This window comes from Myodes glareolus, chromosome 9 (assembly GCF_982192425.1).
Source record: "Myodes glareolus chromosome 9, mMyoGla1.1, whole genome shotgun sequence".
NCBI classification, from domain to species: Eukaryota; Metazoa; Chordata; class Mammalia; order Rodentia; family Cricetidae; genus Myodes; species Myodes glareolus.
Genome location: NC_142034.1, coordinates 51,193,554 through 51,221,122, shown reverse-complemented (window position 1 = coordinate 51,221,122; position 27,569 = coordinate 51,193,554). Strand labels below are relative to the sequence as shown.

General features: G+C 44.8%; 1 protein-coding gene and 1 pseudogene across 3 annotated transcripts in view; one reads left to right on the top strand and one right to left on the bottom strand.

Annotated features, from left to right (window-relative positions):
* Positions 1–3,425: 3,425 nt before the first annotated feature.
* On the bottom strand, positions 3,426–24,055 carry LOC125409537 (protein-tyrosine sulfotransferase 2 pseudogene; annotated as a pseudogene). Its single transcript, XR_015738817.1, has 4 exons — positions 23,879–24,055; positions 23,148–23,272; positions 14,091–14,277; positions 3,426–5,364 (listed from the first exon to the last, which is right to left on the bottom strand). The product of XR_015738817.1 is annotated as a protein-tyrosine sulfotransferase 2 pseudogene (transcript).
* Positions 24,056–24,250: 195 nt separating this feature from the next.
* Positions 24,251–27,569, top strand: part of Ube2g1 (ubiquitin conjugating enzyme E2 G1) — a 66,085-nt gene continuing 62,766 nt past the window's right edge. Inside the window, exon 1 of one of the 2 annotated variants that reach the window (XM_048448676.3) lies at positions 24,251–24,492. In XM_048448676.3, coding sequence (XP_048304633.1) covers positions 24,447–24,492 — 46 coding nt within the window. In that variant the 5' untranslated portion in view covers positions 24,251–24,446. The remainder of the gene's footprint in view (positions 24,493–27,569) is intronic. The other variant, XM_048448677.3, reaches the window with a different exon arrangement.

Genomic DNA, 27,569 nt, shown 5'->3' with positions numbered 1-27,569 from the left:
AACTTGACTTCTTGGAGTAAAGCCTGTGATCTTAAGTTTGGTAACAGGAGAGGAAGCTGAGAGCAGCGGAGTCCTGCTCCCTACTCCCGAGAACCGGTGTGTGTGCATAGCCATGTGCTTGGTTCTCCTGGGTGTGTGTGGAGTCTGGAAGAGCAGCAGAACGGCTGCGCACTGCTATAGTGGGGCCTTCCAGCAGGCTTCCCAGCATCCTCCATTCCCCACAGGGTTCCAGTTCCCTCCTATCCTCCAGACTGCCTTTTGCAGATCAGGCCTCAGGACTGGAACATGACTGCGGGGACCACACTGTGTGAAAGGTCACATGCACTGTCAGGGACAGGACTCCTTTGCCACTATAATCCCTTAAGAGTTGAATAGGTGACATTCTGACGAAAGGCTTGGACGGTCTTGAGTAGATTTTATTGAGATGAAGTGTTGTGCACGGCTCACCTTCCACAGCACATCACAAACAACATCCCACCCAGATCAGAAAAGCCTAGTTTTCATGAATCCATGTCACAAAACAGAAGAAAGAAGAGAGTCTAGTTCGATAATGATGTTCTAATTTTTTATTTTTATTTTATTTTGTTTTCATTTTTGAAGATAGGGTTTTACTGTGTAGCTCTAATGTAAGTCCCGCTCTCGGGCCGGCCTCGATCTTTGGAGACCCTGCCCCTGTTGCCCGCCAAGCCTTGACCCCTCCTCCGGAGAAGGGTCAAGACAGCCCACCAAAATCTTGACCGCTCCCCCAATCTATTTAAACTGCTCCTTCAGAAAGTCTCTTCGAGGTCTTCCCCCCCCCCCCCCCCCCCCCCCCCCCCCCCCCCGCCTCCGAGAGTGCAGGAATCCCATTAAAACCTGACTATCCTTTAATTTGGCTTGTTGTGACTTGGCCTGATAGGGATTTTTGCGTCAGCAGAGAGCTCGCATTAGGAAGAATTCCCAACACCTAGCTGTCCTGAAACTCATGTTGTAGACCAAAGTGGCCTCAAACTCACAGAGATCCACCTGCCTCTGCCTCTCCAGTGCTGGAATGAAAGGCAAGCACTGCTACACTTGGTTGGGTTGTTTGTTTTGAGGCAAGATCTCTCTCTTACCCAGAGTGATCTGAAACATACATCCTCTTCCCTCAGCCTTCTTCCCAAGTAGGGTGATTACAGACACGACCCAGTAAGGAGCTGGAAAGATGGCTCAGCAGTTAAGAGCACTTGGTGTTCTTGTGGGAGACCCACATTCAGTTGGCTCACAACCACTTGTAACCCCAGTGCCAGGGAATTCTTGGTATTGCACACATGTGGTGCATGTACACACACACACATGTAAATAAAATTGGGGAAAATGTTTTGATAATTTATGTTTATTCCTGAATATATGTCTATGCACTCCATGTATGTGATTTTTTTTTTTTTGACTGCATGTGTGCTCACGTACCCCTTGCATGCCTAGTCCCCAAGAAGGTCAGAGAGGGTTTTTGATTCCTTAGAACTAAAGTAATTGATGTTTGTGAACTGCCATGTGGGTGAGGGTATCAAACCCTGGTTCTCTAGAAGAGCCGCCAGTGATTGAAAATGCTAAGATGTCTCTCCAGTTTCAAGAAAAATTATTTTAAAAATTAAATTAAATTAAAAACCCCAAGGTTTAACAAAAGTTTGCTTATAAGCCTTGTGACACACACACCTCAATCCCAGCACTCAGGATGGGAAGGCTAATGGGTTGTGTGTTTTAGGCCAACCTGGGCTACTTAGTAAAATCCTGGCTTTTTAGTTTTTGTTTTATTTGTTTGTTTAAAATAATAAATAAAATTTATTTATTTATTTATTTTTGTGTGTTTGAAGGGGGGCGTATATATACCATGGTGCACGGTCAAAGGACAACATGCAGCAGTCAGTTCTAGCCTTTCCCCATGTGAGCCCTGGGGATGGAACTTGAGTGGTCAGGTTTGGCAGCAAGTGCTGTTATCCGGGGAGCCATTTCACCAGTCAGATCTAATTATGATTATACTCCCCAGTACAGAGGCTGAAGCTATGGTGTCATGCATGGGAGGCAAGCACTCTTGCATAGAGTTACAGCTCCAGTCCCCCCCAAGACCCTGCTGTTAAGGGTAGCAGGGTGGGGCGGGGTGGGGGAGTAAGGAGTCGGGGGAGGTGTCAGAATATTCATATCCTTACCACCTGTGTTTTCCTATTTTACTTTTTTCTAAAAGATTCCATAATGTTCCTTAACGGCTTCGTGGCTGGCACTTCTTAAACTCTGAAGGCACGAAGACCACTCAACTCCCGACAGGCACCTGCCCCACGCAACAAAATGAGAAAGGAAAACTCTCAACCCACATACGTGGGGGCTGCCTTTGCTGACTGAGATGAGAACTGAGGTGTCGGCCCGAAATCAAACATCTGATGGAAATGATGCATTTTGATCTCATTCTCTAAGTCTTGGCTCCTGGCAGGTATCCCGAGCCCCGCCCCTCCAACTGTCCCTAAACCACCTTAGGGGCCCCAGCTCCCATTTCCTTTTCACCAAGGTCTGATTCTTCACCTTTCAGACACTGATTGACGGCAGATTGGGAATTCCGCCTCACAGTAAGCCTGGGGACTGTAAACCAGTCACACCTGCTGACCCATTGGGGTACATTCCAGGAACTGGAACGACACTGTGGGCTCGGTGCAGATCCGGCGCCCAGCCAGAGCTCACCACGTAAAGGTTCTTGGAAGCTGGCCCGAGCAGAGTCTGCCCAAAACCCACTGAAGACCAGAGAAAGCCCCAGAAACTTCCCCCAAGTCCAGCTGAGGGGTGCTTCAGGCTTCTGGTGTGCCCATCTGCTTTCTTTATCATTCTAATTAACTGCCAGGGACGCCTTTTGTCAACTGTGAAGTTATGCAAATGATTGAGGTTGGTATTGCTCTTACTAAGAGGCACTTGGTTGCAAAATTGTTTTGACTACTCTAGTATCAAATCCTGTCGATTCTGCACTGGGGCCCCTGCTCTCAGCCCCATCCCACCCCGTTTGAAAGCTGGTTGGGGGCTCTCCTAGCAGTACGGTGTGCAGAGAAGGAACTAAATGAAATTTGCTGAGGAAGAAATTCTTTGCTGTGTCTTGCAGCACAGGTCTAACCTCAGAAATTACTTGCTTCCAGGCAACTCAGTTTTTCTGGGAAAGAAACTCAGCCTGGAAAAGGGGAAAGAGCACCAAGCCAGGAGCTAAAAAGGCAAAGGGTAAAAAGCCCTTAGTGCGATAAAGAACCAGAGCCTGAGGCAACAGCATCACCAGTAGGCGCAGGAATAGAGGGAAAGAGGAGAAAGGAACAGAGAAAAGGCAGAAAGTGAGGGAGGAAGCGGGAGAAAGAAAAGAAAATAATGCATCATGAATAGTTAAACTTGAATTGTGCAATAAGCAACATTTTTTTTATTTTAAGTTTTGTTGACTCCGGGGCGTCATGTGTGCTAACCCCAAAACTAAATTGTTGTTTGTTTGTTTGTTTGTTTGTTTTGAAGTAATGCACAGACAGCAGCCTGTTTACTTTATTCAAATAAATTCTTCTCTCTGTGAAACTGAGTAGGACTAAAGGATGGAGGAAAGCCCATATATTAAACTCTTAAATAGATCCTCTGAGTTCAGAGTCCAAGTCAAGGAGACGAACCGGTCATGGGTCACCAGTCTTGTCCCAGGAAATGAGGCCACCAAAGGAGCCTGTTCACCAGGGGAGATAGCAAATTCAATTCTTTAAAAAAAAGTTCTCAAGGAGAAAAAAAATAGAAAATTCCTAAGTTTCTGAAGCTGAAGTAGTCTCCTCCTCGATGTCCACTCTGAAGCATCCAAAGGCAGAGGTTCCACGTTTGTTTCCACTGAGATGAATGCTCGATTTCCGCAGACCATGGCATGACCGAGGGGAAGCAATGTTTTCGGGTTAGTCCAACTTCTGTGTGCACACAACATCTGAGCCCTGGACATCACAAACTTCCCAGGTGCTGGGAGGTGCTGTTCTGGTTCACCTGAAAATATCCTTTCAGATTGGCTGGCGTCTTATAGTCTCCTTTCAAGACCCAGTGTGTGTTGTTGATGACAGTTGGGTCAGGGTTCCCATAGTTGGGCGGATTTGCATATGGGTCATAGCCAAGCCGAGCCAGCATGGGGGCAATCTGGGCCATATCCCTCACATCTCCAGGGATGTGGCCGGTCCACTTGCAGAGTGCTTCCAAGTTCACGGGTTTGATGACCTGGTCCGTGGATCGCTCAATCTTGGACAAGGAGACGCCCCCAGGCTTGCCAATGAGGTCCTCATGGTGCAGGACTGTGTCATTCCAGGTGATGCCCAGGAAGTCTAGGATGCGCTTGATTGAGCGCCGGTGGTGCAGCACCAAATGCTCATAGTACACAGGCAGGCACTTGTCCCTGCCCACCTCCATGCACTGTGCGTACATCACCTCGATGGCCTTGTTCTACTTTGTAAGACAGTCTCGGTAGCTGCTGAGGTCAAAGCCTGCGATAGTGACCTTGCGAGTGATCATGGAGTGCACGGAGGCTGGGCCATCGCGCACCATTAGCAGAAATTTGGAGTTAGGGAACAGGCGTGCCAAGTAGACAGAGGACTTGAGCGTGAAGGGGTCCTTGTTACACAGCACACGTGCTGGTTCGCCATGCTTGGCAATCACCTCCAGGATGAAGGCCTGCATGGCGGCATCCAGCACCTCGTCTGTCACACCTGCTTCGTCCAGTCTTAGATCCTCCCGGCCAGACTTTGACCAGGCTTGCCGCATGGCCAGCACACGAGGGATGATGCACGTCTCTTCCCCACAGCGCACCTCAGGATGCGTGTCCAGCATGGCACTCAAGAGGGTGGTGCCACTGCGAGGTACGGCACCCACAAAGATGAGCGGCATGGCCTTGCCATAGCGGTACTCCACCTGGTTGGCACCAAGCATCACCAGTTCCTCCTGCTCTGGCCGCATCCTCCTTGTGTTCCGCATGCCCCCGAGTACTGCCCGGCACTCTAACACTTGCTGCCCAAGTTGCAGGGCCAGCAGCAGGGCCAGTGCGCAGCCAGCAGCCAGCAACACCTTACACACCGACAGGCGCATGCCCAGCCAGGGGGGCAGGCCCACCTGGTGTGCATTGTGCCCAAGTCGGCGCCCGCGCCACTAAATTGTTTTTAACATAAATATATATCACAAATGGATAGCACTATTTTCTTTTATATTTATTTATTTTATCTGTATTGGTATTTTGTCTGCATGTGTGAAGGTGTCAGATCCTCTGGAACTAGAGTTACAGACAGTTGTGAGCTGCCATGTGGGTACTGGGAATTGAACCTGGGTCCTCTAGAAGAGCAGTCATTGCTCTCAACCACTGAACCATCATCTCTCCAGCCCCTGGATAAAACAAAAATTTATTAACCAAAACTCGAATTCATATAACTCTAAAAAGACTTGAATGCCTTGAACATTTGAAATGTTTCTTCTGTGTAATTCCAGGGCAAACCTGGGTCCTTATGTCAGGGGTTTTCACTAGTCACGCCCTTCCTCCAGTCTAGCAATTGGTGCTTTCGGTGTTGGGGAACAGGAGACAGAATCTCACTCTGTAGCCCTGGCTGGTCTGGAACTCACTACACAGATTAAGCTGACTTGCAACTCACAAAGATCTGCCCAGCACTGCCTCCAGAATGCTGGGAAAGGTGTGTATGCCACCATGATTGGCTACAATGATTGTTCTCAATCCCAGAATAGGAGGATGTGTGGAACCCACAGGTCAATTTCTAAGCATCATTATTTATTGCTTTCTATCTTACTTTCTTAAATGAGGGTCTGCCATTGTACCTGGTGCTAGGGCTTAGTACTGAAGTCCCTATGCTAGCTCCTCAGCCACATGATGGGTGTTTTGCTGTCACTTGTGGGAAAAATCTTTAAGAGACTGGGAACTCTGGGAAAGACAAGCAAGCTCTGTGTTAACCTTCTAAAGAGTCAGACTGTGTCACTGTAGAACGCCAGGGTCAGGACACACCCCAAAGGTGGTTTAACCTGATGCAGCCAGACTATCAGAATTTACAACCCCCTTTTAGACTTGTGACCACTCCAATACAATGGTTTCTGAAAGACTATTAGTCTAAAAAACATTTCTCCTTGGTCCAACCTGAAGGCAAGTTCCAACTCAATTCCCATCTTCCCTCCTAACTCCTCTGTTTGTCCTGGGGCCACTCACCAGTCTGCCCATCTCCTAGCTCACCAATTCAGCGTGGTGGACATTTCTGATGCACCCTGCACCCACCCCATCTCCCCAGTTCTACATCCAATAAAAGCAGACCTCATCTTGCCACTCCCCGGCTATAGATCCTCCTACTATGCATCTCAGGCTCAGTCTCAGCCCCGAGCAGCAGACAAGCAGGACAAACCAGGACACCTGATGAAGTAAGACAAGCTTCTTCCAGTCACTTAGGAGAAACTGTTACTCCATGAGGGGGTGAGAGCTGAGAGTTGGAGCTCCTGAGTAGGGGACTCTGTGACTCAGCCTGGGGTAACAACCAGGCTAAATCCAGTTACAAATAGACCTCTGAGTTTCTAAATAAAAAATGTGAATCTAGTCAGGTAGCAGTGGCTCACGCCTTTATTCTGAGCACTCGGGAGGCAGAGGCAGGCAGATCTCTCTGAGTTGGAAGCCAGTCTGCCTAACAGCATGACTTCTAGGAGAGCCAGGGCTACACGGTGAAGCCATGTCTTGAAAAAACAAAACAAAACAAACAAACAAAAAGAAACAAAATAAAATATTTTAAAAGTCAATTAAAATTAAGAGATGTCATTTTTCACCTGTCATCAAGGGGCAGAACAAATAATAAAAATGACCCAAGTAGGTCCCTGAAACAGACTCCGCCTCACATTGTTATAGAGTAAATTTCATTGGTGCGGCCTCTGTGGTTATTAGTAACATCTACCAGAAATTTAAATATATAAAGTCTGTCCCAATGATGTAGGAGGATCATCTGTCTATGTGTTACTTTCATTGGTTAATAAAGAAACTGCCTTGGCTTGATAGGTCAGAACATAGGTGGGTGGAGTAGACAGAACAGAATGCTGGGAGAAAGAAGCAGAGTCAGGCAGACGCCATGATTCTCCGAACCAAGACGGACGCAGGTTAGGATCTTTCCTGGTAAGCCACCACCTCGTGGTGCTACACAGATTACTAAATATAGGTTAAAGCAAGATGTGAGAATTAGCCAGTAAGAGGCTAGAGCTAATGGGCCAGGCAGTGTTTAAAAGAATACAGTTTCTGTGTAATTATTTCGGGTGTAAAGCTAGCCGTGCAGGAGCCGGGCGGGACGAAAAGCAGGCCTGCTTGCCTCATCACTACATCCCAGCACAGGACTACTGAGGCAGATGAATGAATAATGTCCATTTGGGTATTTGCTGCAGCCTTGTTCTCACAGCTAAATTTTAGGACCTAAGAGAGGCTAAGCTTATGCTACAACCATCCAATTAGATGGTTTTCTTGTTTTTTTTTTTTTAATTTTTGTTTTGCAGTTCTAGGGATTATACCCAGGACTTTGAGCATGTTAAGCAATGTTCTACCACTGGGCTGTGCTCCCAGCCCGATTAAATATTATGCTTTTTCAAAAAGAATGAGGGGTGCTGGGCAGTGGTGGCATGTGCCAGCACTTGTGAGGCAGAAGCAGGCAGATCTCTGTGAGTTAGAGGTCAGCTTGGTCTACAGAGCGAGTTGCAGGACAGGCTGTAAAGTTACACAGAAAAACCCTGTCTCAAAAAAGGTGGGGAGGGTTGGGGAGAGGACTTAGTGGCTCAGTTAGTAAGTCAGGCAAGTATGAGGACTCTAGTTCAAATCCCTAACACCCAGTGCTGGGATTAAAGGCATTTACCAATATGCCTGAATTTTTGGTGGCTTTTAAATTTTTCTTACACACACACACACACATATTTCATATATATCATTTATAATTTATGATATGTATGTATATATATAAAATTTTAAAAGAAATGAATTTCCCATCACAGGGCTCCATGAGAATAATGAGCGTATCGAGCAGCTGCTCAGCCCTGCCTGAGCTAAGAAAGCCCCGTCCCCTGCTCAGTTTTCCATCTATGCAATACAAGTTTGCAAGGGGGAGAATGGCTGCTCTAAAGCTTCAGCTAACCAGCCAAGTGAGTGGCCATGAGATAGCCGTGGATGGCATGGTGGAGGGGACACAAAAGAAAAGGTTACAACTGAAATCAGGATGCAGCATGGGTCACCTGTCACCTGGCGGATAGGAACACTTCTCTGGCTCTGGACAGATAACCATGGGTTAGGCTGTCTCTGCCAGGACTGGAAGAATCAGGACCCTGACAGCTCATGCAGATGCCAGTTACCAGGCTTCCCCTGCCTCCGCCCACTGGAGCCCTTGGATGGCCCAAGGAAAGAATGGAGCAAGGTTGGGGTACCTGGGTTGGGGGTACTGGCTGTCCTCTGACCTCCACATGTTCTCCTTAGTTTATGCACCCTCCCCCTAAAGCAAATAAATAAACAGCCTGGTATGATGACTCGCACTTTTCTTTTCTTGAGACAGAGTTTCTCTGTGTAGTTCTATATGCTCCAGAACTTGTTCTGTAGACCAGGCTGGCCTCAAACTCAGAGATTCCAGCTCTTCAAAGGCAGAGGCAGGCGACTCTGAGAATTTGAAAGTTCCAGGCCAGTCAGGGCTATTTAGGCTATTGCCTAAAAACCAATAACAATTAAAAACCAAAACAAAACCTAAATAAATGTAATTAAAAAAACTTACTTTAAGTCAGGTGGCATGTGCCTTTGATCTCACCCCTCGAGAGGAAGAGGCAAGTGGATCTCTATGAGTTTGAGGCCAAACTGCTCTACATAGGAGTTCTAGGACAGCCAGGGGTATATTAGAGAGACCCTGTCTCAAAAAACAAGCAAAAAAATTATTTCAAAACATAAATATTGGGCTGGAGAAATGGCTCAATGGTTAAGAGTATGCACTGCCTTTCCAGAGGACCCAAGTGAGTTCCTCCCAGCATTCATGTCAGGCAGCTGACAGCCTCCTGTAACTCCAGCTCCAGGGGATCCAAAGCCTCTGGGCTCCACAGGCATCTGTACTCACGGGTGCAAGCCCATCCACACATATACACATATTCATAAAATGAAATCAGAATCCTTAAAAACAAAACTATGAATAGAATCACGTGTTCATTGCTTCCTGGGAAGAGGGGGACGCAGACGAGGAGGGTGTGCCTTCTGGCCTCACTTTGGCTTACTCTCTTCTCTACAAGGCTCAGCAGCTTACCTGCTTGCCTGCCCCTTCACCTCAGTGTGTTCAAAGGAAGTGGCTCCCACCCCACGCTAGAGCCAGGATCCTATCCTACCCATCGACTTCTCTGAGTCAGCTTTCCTCTAACAAGGATGTCTATACAGACAGGTGGATGGCGGTCTTGAGATGCCAGCTACCCTGAGTCTCAGAGAGGTCTGACCTTACAAACGTTTCTGACAGACTCAATATTAGGTTTTTCTCTTAATATTGGAGCCAAGGAAAAATGTTTATGAATCAAGCATGCAAGCACCTCATTTCCAGCCCCTTGTTCCTTCACCTTTTCAGGTTTTAGAAACAGAGGACTTAACTTGTTTTATTTCATTTTCATTTCATGCTAAGCAAGCATTCCACCAACTGAGCGGCATCCTTAGCCCACACCATAGAAGACTTGAGTTCCTGTGTTAGACGAGCCCTGGCTACCCGACCAAGTTACTCCCCTGCCTGGGGCCTCATTGGCAGGGACAGAGGCTTGGCCCAGAAAGCTGCCTGTGATCAGGTGTCCCCAGGTGGCTCTTGTGCAAGAGGCCAGTTGATAGACTTTAGGAGGTGGCCTCCTGCCACATCTACAAAGAGAGGAGCTTGTTTTCCATTCTTCTTGAGAATTCTATCCAGAAGCTGAAGACTGAGCCAAGCAAGTTGGGGCTTCTGGGAATACAGCATATGTTCCTCTGGGTGGGCTTTGACTCAGAAAGTTGCTTCCATTCAACCTCTGTCTGAGGCTGAGAAAGAAGCCAACAACAGAAGAACAAGGTCAGCAGGAGACCAGAACTGCCAAGGCCTGGGACATCAGGAACCTGGATTAAGTTAGCCATGCCTGCCTTAGCCTGGGGTCAGGAAATCCAATACAGCTTCTGCTTGCTGTAGCAGTTGGGAAAAATGCTAGGTGATTCTGGTTGTTTGCAACCAAGGAGGTAATGGACACACGATTCTACTCACATTTTAAAATTATTTTTTTTGTTTTTTTATTATGTTTATTTATTTAGATTGCTTTTTTGTTGTTATTTTTTGGTCAGGTTTTCTTGCTTTTTGTTTCTTTTTGAGACAGGGTTTCACTATGTAGCCTTGACTGACCTGGAAGCTCCCTATGCAGACCAGGCTGGTCTAGAACTCACAGAGATCTACTTGTTTCTGACTCCTGAGTGAGTGTTGGAATTAGAGGCATATGCCACTATGCTTAGCTGTTTTTTATTTACCTTGGTGCTGTGGCACACATGAGCTAAGGTGAACATGTAGTCAGAGGACAGCTTGCACTAACTAATTCTCTCCTTCCACTATGTGGGTCTTAGAGATTAGATTCAGGTTGTCAGGTTTAGTAGCAAGTCCTTTTCCCACTGAGCCATCTTACTGGCCTATTCACATTTCAGTAAGAGAGTGGCAGTAAAGATTAATAACAGAGTGGAGAAAGTTTCATAAATTCCTATCAACATTGCTTGGGCAGGGGCTGGAGAGATGGCTCAATGGTTAAGAGCACTGACTGCTCTTCCAGCACAGTTGAGTGGAATACAAGTATGTGAAACTACAGCTCCAGGAGATCCAATGCCTTCTTCTGACCTCTGAAGCACCCAAATGCCATGCATGTGTATACACACACTTTAAAATAGATCTTAAACAAACAAACAAAACCCAAAAGAGCCCAGCTTGGTCAAGCCTGGTGTTGCAGCACAACCTATAACCTCAGCTGCTTGGGAGAATGAGGTAAGAAGATGACAAGTTCAAGGCCAGTCTGGGCCTCATAGTTGAACTCAAGGTCAACCTGGAAAACTGAGTGAGACCTTATTTTAGAATAAAAAGCAGCTGGATCACTTGTTAGTTACCCTAGCTCAATCTGTGAGCTCCAGGCTCTGTGGAGGATGGTCTTTTAAAAGTAAGGTGTAGAGGGGTTTGAAGAGATGGATCAGTGGTTTAGAGGACTTGTTCTCGCAGAGGACCTGCGTTCAATTTCAAGAACACACGTAGAGGCTCACAACCATTCATAATTCAAGAATCTGACATCCTCTTATGACCTCCATGGGTATCAGACACACAAGTGGTATACAGACATGCATGCAAACGAAACACTCATACACATTAAATAAATAAATGCATAAATAAATAAGGTATAGGGCTGGGGAAATGGTTCAGTGGTTAAGAGCACTTGGAACTTTACAGGAAATCCGTGTTCAGTCCCAGCATCCATGTCAGGCTACTCACAACTGCCTTAACTCCAGTTTCAGGGTCTGATACCCTTTGCCAGCCTCCACAGTCACCTGTACACACGACGACATATATTCACACAACTACTTATATCTATAAAATAAAAGTGAATCTAAAAAAAAAAATCAATCATAGCCAGGCGGTGGTGGCGCATGCCTTTAATCCCAGCACTCGGGAGGCAGAGGCAGGCAGATCTCTGTGAGTTTGAGACCAGCCTGATCTACAAGAGCTAGTTCCAGAACAGGCTCCAAAGCTAAAGAGAAACCCTGTTTCAGAAAAAAAAAAATCAATCACAAAAAAAGGAGCAAAGTAACTAAGAAAACATCTGCTGCCGAGCTCTGGGTTCCTGGTTTGCACACTCACAGGTGCATGTGCACCTGTATGAAGATGGGCACATTCACGTGAACACATACACACACGTACACTATAAACACACACAAAGAATCTACATATTGTAATGTAATAAACATTAAAATAAATAAATACAAAACAATTACACTGGGCATAGTGGCACATTGTAATCATGCCATAATCACAAAACTAAGGAAGCTGAGGCAAGATAATGAGTTCAAGGCTAGCCTGAGCTTCAGAATGAGACCATGTCTAAAAATGGAGCAAATACTTTAAGGAAAATATGTAGATACCAAATAAGCATTTGAAAATATATTTGACATTAATAAAAGTAAGAGGTATTAATAATGTAAAGTTAAATTAGAATGTCATACCATTAGAATGGCTAAAAATATCTACCTTTCACCTGGAGAGATGGCTCAGTGGTTGAAAGCGTTGGCCACTCTTACAGAGGACCTGGGTTCAATTCCCTGCACCCACATGGCAGTTTACAACTATAATTCCAGTTCTAGGGGATTTGACATCCTCACACAGATATACATGTGGGCAAAACACTAGTGCACATGGAATAAATAAATGTCTTTAAAAGAAAACAAAAGAAAAAAATATCTACCTTTCTTATTGGGTGTCTCCCCCACCTTGTGCTACCTTCAGAGTGTTGGGAGTATAGGTGTATGCTACCACCCATCCCTCTTGATTCCTAAAGTTACCTACTTACAGCACAACCTCACCATTCTCCTGTAGATATTTTTACACACGTGAAATAGTAACATTCACACACAGATAGTATGCAAGTGCTCACAGCAAGTTTATTAGTAATAACTCCCAACCAGAAACAACCCAAATATTCACTAACTGATCACAGGATTAAAAACCTGCGGCATGTCCATACAATGGACTAGTACTCAGCAATCTAAAGGACAAATATTCACACAACAAAATGTTTCCAACTTTTAATTATGCTGTGTAAAAGACAAACCGTACATTCTATTTTATTTCCTTTATGGAAAAAAAATGTAGAAAAGAGCCAGAGCTGAGTGGTGGTGGCGCACACCTTTAATCCCAGCACTCAGGAGGTAGAGGCAGGTAGATCTCTGAGTTTGAGACCAACTTAGTCTATAGAGTGAGTTCCACGACAACCAGGCCTACACAGAGAAACCCTGTCTCAAAAGAAAGAAAAATGTAGAAAGGATTAGTGATTTTTTGGTATGGAAGGAAAGAGGGAGAGATTACAAAAAAGACACACAAAAATGTTTGGATATGGTAGAGAAATTCATGATCTTAATTGGGGTGACATTTTCATGGATGTATACATCTCAACATTCATGACAATAAAATTATATTTTAAATATATGCTTTATTGTATATCAATTATAACAACTATAAATGTGATGTGTTAAGCAAATCTTTGGTACATCCAGGCACTGGAAGTGTAAAAAAAGAGATTGATTCTCATGCATTTAAGCTAAAGGAGTTGGAAGCTTCAGTAGGAATTCCAGAAGCAGTAAGGGAATGTATTAGCTCATCTACATGGAAGGCCAGAGGCCACAAGTACAGTCTGATTGACCCTACTTCTAGTACCAGACACTATATTTACCTACAATTGCGGAAATTGCCAGGGAACTTAGCTCCAAATAATGGAATCTACTCTAACTGGTTTTTAAAGGATAGGTGGCTCACACAGTCTCTGACTCAGGGTGGGAGTGTTGGAGACCTGGGTTTGGAAGTCATATAGCCAGACAGAAATAGTATCTAAATTTTATCAGCAGAAAGCCTGTGTTTGTTTATTTATTGAAACTGATTAAGTAATTAATTTAGTGCTGTGCTTGGGCATCAAACCCAGGGCTCTGAATGTGCCAGGCAAATATTTTGCAGAAAGCTTGCGCTTTGCTCCCGTTAGGTACATTGCAGTTCACACTGGAACAGCCCGTAGGACATTCTCTCCCATAGTTCCCCCAGTGCTTCTTGCCAGGAGGCTCTCTACAGCTTCCCTACTCTCCAGCAGCAGGCTTCTGAGTCAGACAACTGCATCTGACTGGATGGACTTCCAAAACCTGCCAGGGCTCTCAGCTGAGGGGAGGCAGAAGAGCCTTCCAGCCTGCAGAGGCAGAGGGGGCACTGTATTGCTGCAGAATGAGTTCCTGTACTGGGTGATCACACCCTAGTAATGGCACACGCTCTGCGAGAGAAAGTCATTTATTTCCACTTTCCAGCTAAGGAACCTGACACTCAAAACCTGAAGCCACTTACCCATGGCTACACAGTAGAGCCTTGCTCTAGGATTCAGAAAACATCTTCCGGTTTCCACAGTTTGAACCCCATAGGTAAGATGAACGGAGAAAACATGGTGCACCATTGGCTGCTCTCTCGTTACAACATGGCTCTTCCCTTGATCCAGAGTTCTGCAATGCAGGTACAGTTGGTTCACAGAAGGAGCCTGGAAAAACAGTCACACAAATTATAAAAGGCAAGCCACAATTCTAATTGTCCCCCAAACAGGATAAAACCCACAGCTCAAGATAAAAACAAGACTATAAAGCCAGACATAGTGAAACACAATTTTAGTTCAATTCAATACTCTGGTGGCAGAGACAGGTAGATTTCTGTGAGTTCAAGGCCACCCTGGACTATGGAGAGTTTTAAGAAAGCCAGTGCTACAAAGACACTATCTCAGACAAACAAACAAATACCCCAAAATCTGAGAATACAAAGAAACACAAATGATTTATTTTCCTAGCAATAAGTTCTATTTTTTTAAATTGTAAACCAAGTTTTAATGCTTTATTTTAAAAAGCATTCTGATTTTTTTTCCGCACAGAGCCCATGTGTTAGAGGCTTAGCCCCCAGTGATTCTTTTTTTTAAATTTTATTGATTTTTATTGAGCTCTACATTTTAAGTTCTATTTTTTAAGCATATATGTATTTTTAATTTTTGAATATTTATTTTATTAATTAAGTGTATGAGTGTTTTGCCTGTGTATGAATGTGTATTACATGTGTACCTGGTGTGCTGGGTGTTGGATCCCCCTGCAACTGGAGTTACAGATAGAATCTACCATTTGGGTTCTGGGAATTGAACCATGGTCCTCCACAAGAGCAGAGAGTATTCTTAACAGCTGAGCCAACTCTCAAAAAATGTCATAAGCAAATAGTACATAAGCACATATGGAACAAAGCATGCCAATCATGCCAGCCTGGGCCTATACTCACTCCCATTTAAAAGTCTTGGCCTCTGCCTCAAAGAGTCTAAACGAAGTAGAAGAAATGATAGCACATGCATTCAAGTGTGTTGCATGGTCTCTGTGATTTGTTTTTGTTTTTTGAGACAGGGTCTCACTGTGAATGGGTAACAGAACTATGTGGACAGGGCTGGCCTGGAGCTCACAGAAATCTGCCTGTCTGACTGACAGTTTTGTCATCTTGGCATAGTCTAGAATTATCTGGGAAGAGTCTCAAGTGAGGGATTGTTTAGATCAGGTTGACCTGTGGGGTGGGCATCTTGATCACGTTAATTGAGGCAGGAAGATCCTTTCCTAGACAGGGGACCCTGGTCTGTGTAATAGAGGGAAAACAAGCAGCGTGCAAGCATACCTGTATTAATTCATTGTTCTCTGCTCTTGACAGGAAATTTAATGTGACTAGATGCTTCACGTTCCCCACAATGATGGACTATGGTCTGAAATTGTGAGCCAAACTCTTTCTCCTTCTGGTTGATTTTGTCTTACCACAGCCATAGAAGGCTAAAAGAAGAGTCTCCTTGCCTCTGAGAGGTAGGTAGTGAATACAGGAGACTCCTGAGTCAACCATAAAGGTAAATTCTTTGTTTTTTCTTTTTTTTTTTTTCAAAGGTTTCACTGTAGCTTTGGAGCCTGTCCTGGAACTCACTCTGTAGAACAGGCTTCCCTCGAACTCACAGAGAACCACCTGTCTCTGCCCCCCAAGCACTGGGATTAAAGGTGTGTGACACCACCGCCTGGCATAAAGCTAAATTCTTGATCTGGGGAGAGAAGACTGCTTGGGATAGAATGAGGACCGATAGAGGCCTTGTTTGATGCTTACCACTGCTTCTCTAGTTTACTGTGGGTTGTCACATATACAGACCCCGAAGATACAGACTTGAAGATGAATGCAAGAGGCTTTTTTAGAAGGCAGTGACAGGTACACTGGTAGAGGAATGGAAAAATCTTCCCACCTGAAATACAATAAGCCAGGGTAAGTAGCAAACACAGAGAATATTTGGGAACTAGAAGGACATGTTCATGTCCCTTTAATGTTGACCCACCTTGCTGGCAGTCTGCTCCAGCCAGAGAAAGCTCTTTGCAAACACAGAGTGGCAGTAGCAATGTACCACCTTGATATGTCCAGGGACCTTAGCACTCCCGGCAGCCCCTTTAGAAAAGTTACTGGGAGCTGGGGAAGAAGGTGGGATTGAGAGTCTCACTCTCTCTATATATTTTTAAAGATAGATCATTCATTCATTCATTCATTTATTTAGTATAGAATGTTCTTCCTGCTTGTACATCTCCATGCCAGAAGGTTGTGTGGCACTATATGGTTGCTGGGAATTGAACTCAGAACCTCCGTAAGAGCAGCCAGTGCTCTTAACCTATGAGCCATCTCTCCAGCCCCTCACTCTGTGTTTCAGACTGGTCTAGAACTTAAAAATGTAGCCTAGGTTAGCCTCAATATCACGGCAATCCTGCTTCAGTCTCTTGAGTGCTAGGATTACAAACACGAGCTATTGTACCTGGTTTTGTGTAGTACTTTGTTTGTTTGAGTCAGGGTCTCCTCGGTCTCCTTATGTATCTCTGATGGCCTGGTACTAACTGTGTAGCCCAGGATAGCTTCAAACTCCCAGAAAACCTCTCCTCAGCCTGGAATTATAAGTATGGCACATCTGACTGCTGTTCTTATTTGGACAACAGTGTTATAATATCAGACATATTTCTGTATCAGCTAATGAGAAAGCAGGTACAGCTAAAATGGGAGCACACTGAGTGTTTTGGAGAGACTTTATTAAAGGGAGAATGGGATGGCCTTGGTCTTGTATGCAATTCCATATATACTTTCCAGACTGTAGTGCTGTCCTGGGGGACACCACCCATCCAGGTGAGTTCTGCTGAAGCACAGAGGTGCAAATTCTCATTCAGAACCTCTAAGGCACTGGGTTCAATGTCTTTGATTTTCTTGGATAATAAAATCCTTTGATAGAAAGATTTATCTCTGAACATCAAAGTAGGAACTAGGTCCTGAATGTTTCAAGACTGTTGTTTACTCCCAACCGTGTCTCATTTGCACACACCTGCTGAATGAATATGTGAAACAGACATGTGTTGAATGAATAAGGAAATGACTAGAGTTTCAGCCTTCAGGACTGGAACAGTCATCCTATGTGAGCTGTGTTTGATCTCCCTGAAGGAAATGGGTCTGAGCAAACACGATCTGCTGTTTAGAAAGATTAGCTTCCACAGCCACTGCTCTCAGGACTCAAGCCACTAAGGACTCACACAGCTTTTTTTTTTTTTAATATTTATTTATTTATTATATATACAATAGTCTTTCTGTGTGTATGTCTGCAGGCCAGAAGAGGGCGCCAGACCTCATTACAGATGGTTGTGAGCCACCATGTGGTTGCTGGGAATTGAACTCAGGACCTTTGGAAGAGCAGGCAATGCTCTTAACCGCTGAGCCATCTCTCCAGCCCCGGCTTTTTTTTTTTTTTTATCGTCAATAGATGATGAATTTTTCTCTCTAATGTGTTTCTGCGAGTGTGCACAGGCAGGTGCCATGTTTAAAAAGAAAACAGGCAGAACAGGGTATGGTGTTGCACAACTGTGGTCCCAGCATTTGAGAGATAGGGCCAGAAGGCCAGGACATGTCAAGTTTGAAGACAGCCTGGTCTAAATAGTAAGTTCTGAGTCAGCCTGGAAGACCCAGGCATTTAAGGAAAAAAAAACAAAAAAACTGGCATGTCTGTACTCTCAGCACTCAGGAAGTAGAGATAAAAGGACAGGAATTCAAAGTCAGCCTTGTTTACATGAGACTTTGTCTCAAAAAATAAAATAAAGAAAGGAGCCTGAGTAGATGGTTCACTGAATAAATCGCTTGCCGTGCAGACATGAGAACACAGGTTCAGATCCCTAGCACCCCCACGAAAGGGAAGCTTGAGACTATGCACCTGTAACCCCAGCTTTAGAGACTAGGGTTGCAAACCAGGAGGATTCTAAGATTTGCTGACCAGCCAGCCTAGGCAAAGAGCAAGCTCTCAAAAATAAGGTGGACAGCAATTAAGGAAGACATCCAGCATTCATTCTGAACCCCACGAGTCCATCTAGATGAGCGCACCAGTACACACACACACAGACACACACACACAGTGTCATGACACACTCTAGCATCAACTTAAATAAAATTAGCAACAACTTTTTTGCTAAGACTGACAAATACCTGGGATGAGTGAGATGACCAGACTTCAGAGATGAGGGGCACCTGGGATAAAACAAAACAAAACCCTGCAGAAACAAAACCCAAAATCTAAAACTGAAACAAATAAAAATGTGTTTAGATGACAGAAACAGGGCCCCAAGGGACAAAGCTGCTATTGAGCATTTAGGGTGTCTAGAGGCATCTGCGTACACAGTACTTTAGCATGATCCTGAAAGGATCTAGGCATGGTACTACAGGCAAGCAGTCCCAGCCACTGGGAGGCTGAGACCAAAGTATGTAGAGTTCAAGGCTAACATGGGCAGTTTACAGAGATATTATCTTGAAAAACAGGAGGAGGAAGGAGACAAAAAGGAAAGAATAGGCTTGCTCAAACCTGTGCTATTATTGCCCAATTCAATTTCTTTCCTTCATAGTCAAACTTAGTCAAAGAGAGGAGACTCCTCTCTAGATTCCCCTACATGACTTCATACTGCAACTAGGCTAGAATCCACTCTTTGCCATGGTGGAGAAAGCCTACTAGGTTCACTGTGGTTTAGAAATCATACTGGCCTTAATCTATTAATGCAGAAATGTGATTCTCTAAATATAAACTATTCTTAGATTCCTGGACATACCTAGTTTGGACATGATACATTCTTTTTGCCTACTGTTGAATTCATCACTCATCTTTTCCTTTAAGATTATGGGGACTGGAGATAAGGCTCAGTGGCTAAGAGTGCTTACTGCTCTTACAGAAGACTTGATTTGTTTTCAATTGTGTGGCTCACAACCACCTGCAACTATAGCTCCAAGGCACACTATGCCTCTGGTCTATGCAGCTACCTGCACTCATGTAACATGTACACACATACCCATGGGAGTGTATGCGGGCCTGTGCTCGCATGTGCGCGCGCACACACACACACACTTTTTAAACTAATAAAAATTAAATTTAAAAACTAATTCACTAATCTTTTTTTTAATCCTTAATTTTATTTACTTGAGATAGGGTCTCACTGTGTAGCCAAGGATAACTCATTCTACAGCACAATTTAGTTGTTATTTTTGTTACTGTGACAAAATACAATTTGCTGTGAAAACAACAGCTTTAGGAAGGGTTTGATTTGGCTTTCAGTCTGAGGATTCAGTTTACCGTGGTGGAAGATTGACAGCTTAGATTGAGGCAGCTTGGTACACCTCACCCACAGTCAGGAAGCAAAGAGAGATGGAAGCTGTGTTTGCTTTCTCCTTTCTTTTTTTAATTTAAAAAATTTAGTTGGGTGTAGTGGCAACATCCTTGCTTGTTTTATTTATTTAAAGAATATGAGTGAAATAAGAAAACAAAACAATGCCCCCCCCCAAAAAAAACCCAAAACCAAAATCAAAGCAAAAACAAAACAAAAAAGCAACCAAACAACAACAACAACAAAAAAAATCAAAACAAAAAACAAGGTAACTGGCATACACAATCTTGGGGGTTGGGGATTTAGCTCAGTGGTAGAGCACTTGCCTAGCAAGCACAGGGCCCTGGTTCCATCCTCAGCTCTGGGGGAGAAAACATAAAATAACAAAAAAGACTAAAGCGTATGAGTATTTTGCCTGCCTATATGTCTGTGTACCATGTGTCTGCCTGGTGCCCACAGAGGTCAGAAGAGGGCATTAGATCCCCTGACCTTGGAGTTACGGTGTCCTGTGGGTGCTGGGAATTGGGTCCTCTGCAAGAACAGCCAGTACTCTTAACCAATGAGCCATCTCTTAGGCTGCAGCAGTCTTTGTATTCAGTCCAGGAACTCAGCCTTCTGGATAGTACTGCTCACACTTAAGGTGGCTCTCCCCACCTCAATGAATTCAATGTAAGAACTCCTTCTTGGACATGCTCTGAGATTTCGCTCCTAGATTATTCTAGATCTTGTCAAGTTGACAACATCAACCGTCACACCTAGATAGGCTTCAAACTGTCAATCCTGCTGTTCCTGACTCCAAGGGCTAGAGCTATGTAAGTGTCATCAGAGTTGTTTAAAGTTAAAAACATTTCTTTTGGTGTGTGTATGTTAACCACATTGAAGTTTTTGTGTTCTTCTAAAGCATCAAAAAGGAAAAGAAACTGAATACTTCATAAACTAGTTTCACTTAAAAAGTTATTTGAGGTCTGACTGGCCTCAAACTCAGTGATCTGCCTGCCTCTGCCTTCCAAATGCTGGGTTTGAAGGCGTGCACCACTATACATGGGCTTATTTTCATTTCTATTTTATGTGTATGGGTGTTTGTACTTCAAGTGTCAACACCAGGAGAGGGTGTTGGATCCCTTGGAACTGGAGCTACAGACAGTTGTGGGTTGGGACTCAAACTTGGGTCCTCTGGACGAACAGCTAGTGCTTTGGACTAGAGAGCCATCACTCCTGCTCTAAAGATAAAATCTTATACCCAGCTAAACTGGTATTAATTCTGGGTGCCTAAAGACAGGAACTGGGCTGTAGTCCTGAGGTAGAGCATTTGTCTATCATATGTAAGGCCCTGGATTCAATTTACAACACAAACAAATAAACAAATAATAAAATAAAAATATTTCACATTTAAATACTTAAGATCTGCCAGCACATCCACATTAGAATTTATATTTCAATGCTCTCCAGCAAAATAAAGACACAACAAAAAGAAGTAAACTTCCTATCTAGGATGTAGTGGTCTCGGGCTAGGAGGAGCAGCCAAAGGAACTGACCATGTAGTAAGCGTGACCCCAGTCAACCAGCTCAAACTAGAAAAGTAATATAGAGGGTTCCAGGAGGAAGGTTTCCAAGAAAAATATGGTATAATAGGATCAAGTACTACTCTGGGCAGAATAGGGAAATAAAAGAGATCAATTATACCTAAGGTACTGCCAGAAAAAATATAATTAGAAACTCTAACCCAAAGACAAATTCCTATAAGGAATAAATGTAATTGGAGGAATAAATGTAATTGGAACGTATTACACTATTTGGCTCTCTTATTCCACATTTATAAAGTCAAAAAAGTATAGAAACAGTTTAATGAAATAATTAAATGATAATTGAATTCAGAGAAATAAAGGATGGAAGGTAATCTAAGATATTTAAATCACTACTGATCGCAGCAAAAATAAACATAAAAGATCTAAAATAGATACATAAGAAAATTATTATAGGACTATATTTATTTATGCATATGTGGGAGAGAGATGTGCATGCATGTGGTGGTCAGAAGACAATTTGCAAATATTGGTTCTTTCCTTCTACCATATGGGTCCCAGGGATCAAACTTGGTGGCAGACACCTTGACCCGCTGAGCATCTCAATGGCATTCAAGCATACGCTTTAGAGAAATGGGGTAATTACCACAAGAAATATATATATATATATATATATATATATATATATATATATATATATATATATATATATGAGAGTGGAAAAGGCTGGCCTATGGCAAGAAGGACTTAGGAATGGAAATAGGCTACCACAGGCATTTTTGTTTTTCACTATAAGCCATCATACCTTGCTTGATTATGAATTATGGCTATTCATTGCTTCAGAAAAATTTAAAATTGGGTTGAAGATGTAGCTTAATTGTTAGAACACTTGTCTAGTAGATAAGAAGCTCTGGTTTAAATCCTTGGCAGTGCATTAAAAAAAAAATAAGAAACGATAAAAGATACTTAAAAAAATATTTTTTTTTGGAAACATGGTTTCTTTGTGTAGTCCTAAAAAAGATTTATTTCATGTATATGACTTCATTGCCTGTATGTATGTACATGTACCACATGCTTTCCTGGCATGGAAGCCAGAAAAGGTCAGATCCGTGGAACAACTGGAACTGTGGTTCTGAGCTCTTGCAAAGGATCTGGGTTTAGTTCACAGAACCTACAAGGCAGCTCACAATTGTAATTCCATTTCTAGGGAATCCCTTTCTGACCTCCAGAGGCAGTGCACAAACATGGTGCACATACTTCCATGAAGGCACTCACACATACACATAATATAAAAATAAATAAATCATTGGAAAAGAAAAAGTTATTTGAAAGAAAATGGATGCACCTAGAAAGAGAGAGCATCATGTTAAGTGAAATAAACCGTGGTTACATTTAAGAAGACAAATGTGGCCTGGCAGTGGTGGTGCATGCTTTTAATCCCAGTACCCGAGAGGCAGAGGCAGGCAGATTCTGTGAATTCAAGGTAGAGCAACTTCCAGAAACCCTCCCTCAAAAAACAACAAACAAACAAACAAACAAACAAACAAAAGACAGATGTCTCTTCTCTCTTAGACATGGAATCTAAATTTCAGTAAGAACTGAAAGTAGACTGGAACTATAAGAGGAAGGGAACCAGTGGGAGAGGGATGTGGGACAAGGTAATTAAGAATGTGTGTGAACAGGAGCAAAGTACATGAATGAAAATGTCATAATGAAACTCATTGTTCAAAAATATAGGGACTGGAGAGATCATCAAGGATTAAGAACACTCTCTGTCTTTGAGAGGACACAGGGGACAGCACCCACATAGTGGCTTACAATCCTGCAACTGCAGTTCACAGGCTCATACACATACACATTAAAACAAACAAACAAACAATCCTTGAAAACAAAACCATAGCAGGGTGTGGAGGTGAATGCCTTGCAGTGGGAGGTGGATCTCTGGGTTTGAGGCCAGCCTGTCTGCAGAGCAGTTACAGACATCCAGGGCTACACAGAAAAACCTTGCCTCAAAAATACCAAACCAAACCAAACTCCGAAATCATAAAATTGGCTTAGTCCGTAAATTGGTAGTATTCACTCAATGCTGATTTGTTCCCTTGGTCTGGTGGGACAGTGCTAGGGAGGTAAGCCAGGGTCTTGTGCCTGCTAGTGCTTTAATTTTTATAACAAACCTGCTGGAATCTGCTTCTCTTGTTCATTTTACTTGGAGCTCACCGAAGCTGCAGGCCTTTATGGGTAGAAATGTAGTTGCTTTCCTATGAAGAGTTTTTGTTTTCTGCAGTCCAGGTACAGGGAACTAAGGATTAAACAAACATTTGTTGAAAGAACAAACAAAATTGACTGTCATTGTTATTTTTCCTTCCCCTTTCTCTGACTCTTTATTGCTATGGCGTTGACAGCACAAAACTTCGAAACGGGGAAGATTATATACAGCTGGAAAAGGTTTATTTTTCCTAACCTATGATTTCACACTTGGACTTTACATAGTAGGTGCCTTTCTGGACAATTTCTATTATGGATTCCATCCCCTGGCGAAGACTGAGTATCATTATGTAGTGAAGGCGGAGTCTTCTCCCAATTCCCCTGCTTCAGCCTCAGTGTTGGTATTACAGGTGTAAAGCACCCACTCAACCGAGTATCAAGATTGTGCTAATCACAACTCCACGCTGTGCTCAGTCTTACTAATTGTTTATTTAAACGTTCTCTGCTATTTCAAGGATGGTTCTGTGCATTCTTTATGAATTATCACCATGCTTAAAATGGGGCACACCAGTACTAAATTCGGCTTTGTAACAATGACTAATTCGCACACCTCGTATATGTAGTGCTAGATGGCTGCTTGGTGCCCGCTAACAACTTGACATCTACCCGTCCGGTTCCGTCGCTCAGACCTCCTGCTTACATCAGGAGGCAGCGTCCTGATCCTCCGCGACCTCTTTGTCATGGCGTCCGCGGGGCGTCTACCAGCTGAGGCTTCCGCAGTCAGGCGGGCGTGGACCTTCCCAAGATGGCCGGGCAGAGCCCAAGGCGCGCGGTGGGCGGGGTTCCGCCGCCGGAGGCGGGGCAGCAGGGCCGAGGGGTCGGGCTAGCAGGCGTGCAGCTTCCGAAGTAGGCAGGCTCAGAGCGCTTGCGCGGAGCGGCCCTGCGCGCAGTGAGGCAGTGGCGGGGGAAGGCACCGGTGGGGCCGACGGGCGGGCTGAGGAGGGAAGCGGGTGAGCGAAGTCCCAGTGCGCGCCGCGGCGGCCCGGGTACCCTCCCCTTCCGGGCGTGAGGCGCTGAGAGGAAAGCGGAGCGGAGCCGACTCGCATCGGCTGCTAGGTGCTTCTCCGGTCGCCCCAGACCGGCCTCCCGCGGCTTCGGCGCTCCAGTCGCGGGGCCGGGTTCCTCAACACATCTAGCCCCAGCCGCCGTCAGAGCTTGTCCGCAGTTCCTGGAAGCCCCGGCGGCAGCCTGGGCTCTTGGCGGGGAGGATGACGGAGCTGCAGTCGGCGCTGCTACTGCGAAGACAGCTGGCAGGTGAGCGGCGGGGCGCCGGGCCGCGATCGCGGGCTGACGAGCCCCTCGCCTCCTCTCGCCCGCTCGGAGGCCGCGAGGGTGGGAGTCCGCGGGTCTCGGCCGGCCGGCCGGCGACACTGCTGGCCCGGCTCCGGAGGGTGTTGGGGGCGGGGACGCGCCCCAGCCTCGCCCTCGGACGGGCCGGGCGCCCAGGGCGGCTGCCCCCTCCCCCACGGAGCTGGGGCGTTGCGGGGGAGGGGCGTGGGTCCCGGCCGGCCGACCCTCCCCGAGGGGCGGATCCCGGGCTCAGGTGCGGCGGAGGCCGCGGGACCTCTGGGACCGGGGAGCGTGCGGGCCCCGCGCCACTGCGAGTCCGAGTCCCGGAGAGGGGAGGCGCGCCAAACTTCTGGCCCGGCGGCGCGGGGTCCGCGGAGTTATAGGGCGGACAACAAAAGCGACGGCCGGGGTGGCCGGGGTGCTGGCGCGGGGCGCCGAGGGTTCGGCGCGGTGCGCGACTCCGCTTCGCCTGCCTCCGCCTGGCACGAGCTCGGGGCTGCGCCGCCCGTCTGGGGGAGGGTGGGCGCGGGTGCTGAGGAGAGCCGCTCGCTGGCCGGCCGGGGCTTTGTGCTCGGCGCGGCTCCTGCTCCCGCGCAGGCCCGCAGCCACAGGGCTGTGGCCTGTCTCAGGTTCTGGCCAGGGGCGGCGGCTGAGTGCCTCCCCCGTGGAGTCTCTGTCCCCCTCCCCCATTGTCCCGGCCTCCGGCCGTTTGCGGCTTCCAGGTTGACTTTTTAGGGGGTTGGCTCCTACTCTGCTAGGACTGTGTGAGGGGAGCATGCGCGCTGGAGGTGTACGTGTGCGGAGGGGGGGGGAGAGGGAGGAGGCGGGTTGGTGGCTTCACAATGCCGCCCCACGTGCTGCCAGATTTAAAGAGAAATGAACCGGTAGTTACTCCTGCGGTCCAACGCCAAGCGTGTGCTTTGCTTGGGTTCGGGCGATCTTACCCCTCCTCAACCTGTAGCCGGTTCCCCCTCTTCCCCGCCCTCCTCCAACCAAGCGCTGAGAGATGAAATAGATTTTTGTGAGTTTGAGGTGTCAAATCACCTTTATGGCTTCTTAAGGAAAAGGTCGACAAGGGCTGGTACAGATTGTATAATTATGTTTATTATTAGACCATGAGCTAGCAGGTTTGGATTAAAATTCTAGATGGGAGAGTGATTTTGAAGTGAATGGAAAAGTAATACCGATCAGAAATACTTTGTTCGAAAGAAGTGAAATAATGTATTGTACTTAAAAGCATCCTTTTACTGTGGTCTTTTCCCCCCTTTATTTTATTTTGGGAGAAGGAATGAAGATTTTACTCTCCTTAAGAATTTTTTATCACAGTCAGGCGGATCTCTGAATTTGAGGCCTTCCTGATCTACAGTCGTGAATTCCAGCACAGCCAGGGCTATTTAGAGAAACCCTGTCTCAAAAACAAAACACAATTAAAAAAAAAAAAACCCAACTTTATTTGAATACGTTTTTATTATGTAGCAAATCATTAAGTAGACAGTAAGTACTAAGTATTAATTAAAACAGAAGTGTTATGTAATGGAAATGACAAACATCTTAAAAAGTGCAGAAGATTTTAGCAGTACTATGTTTAAAAAAAAGCCGCTACCCTGGCCGGCAGTGGTGAAGCCTGCTTTAATCTCAGCACCCCGGTGGCAGAGGCAGGACCTCCAAGTTCAAGGTCAGCCTGGTCTACAGAGTGAGTTCCAGGACAGTCAGGGCTACACAGAGAAACTGTGTCTTGAAAAACCAAACCAAAACTAATACCCATTTGTAAATATAGCCTTTTTTTTGAACAGTGTTTCTCTATGGAGCCCTTGACTGTCCTGGAACTCGTAGATCTTTCTTGTTTCCCAAGTGCTGGGATTTGAATCCTTTGCCAGCACAGTAGGCTCGTGTCCCTTTTTTTCTTCACAGAAATAATAGACAAAACATTTTTAAGGTTTTTAACCAATGGTTGATTATTCTGGTGAGGTATCCTAAAATACACTGCAAGGGAGAATAGAAAATGATTAACTTTTCAGGCTTTCTTATAAAGTTACTTAGTTGTAAATTACTATTTACAATTATTTTGCTTTCTTGATTAGAGACAATGTAATAATAAAGTCATTTTTTAGGGATTCTAATTAACTTGTTCGAAATGTATGGAACAAGGTTTGTTAGTTGAAATGTGAAAATATTAGATTTATTTAGTACCTAAAAATGTGCTTATCAAGATGCTTTACTTTAGTAACAATTTATAAATGAGTTTTCTAGTATTACTTGAAAATAATAAAGAATGATAAAATGTAATCTCTTGAACTCAGTGAACTTATATAAGGTTTGATAATAAATGCCTTTATAATATTAAAATGCACTGAGCAGGTAATACAAACATGTTAAATGTTCTCAGCACTAGAATTTCAGCAGTGGCTGCTTTTGTTGAGCTAGTAGTCTGCCACTAATAAAAGATTTTGATTCATTACCTGGGAGAATTTATCCTGTAATGAAGAACTTTGTTCTTCAGTAGTTTAGCAGAACTCTGGGTTACAGAATTTTCCTCTCTGGTACCTTTAGGACAATTGTTGGCTGTGGAGGGTTTTACCTGTGCAGTAAAGGTTACAGCATTTCTGTTCTGTACCCACTAGATGCCAGTAGTAGTGCATACCCTCATTTGTGATAGTGAAAAATGTATCTGTTGCTAAAAGTCCCCTGAGACAAAGTCATTGGATTATGGTGTTTCACCATTTTGGCTATTGGGAAAGCCAGTTAAGAGCACCTTATACACACTCATGAAATCAGATAGCTTGTGTATTTCTTTGTGATATTATTAGGTTATGACTTACTCCCTTGCGGATTTACTTAGTGGCAGTTTTCTGTGATTAAACACCAAGAAGTCCCTCAGTACAATAGACTAATTAAAAACATTTTAAAGGCTTTATAAACATGGGGTTAAAATAGAGTACAGAGCCTGGCATGGTGGCATAATGCCTTTAATCTCCGCATTTGGGAATGAGTTCAAGGCCACCCAGGTCTACATAGATCCAGGACAACCGGGGCTACATAGA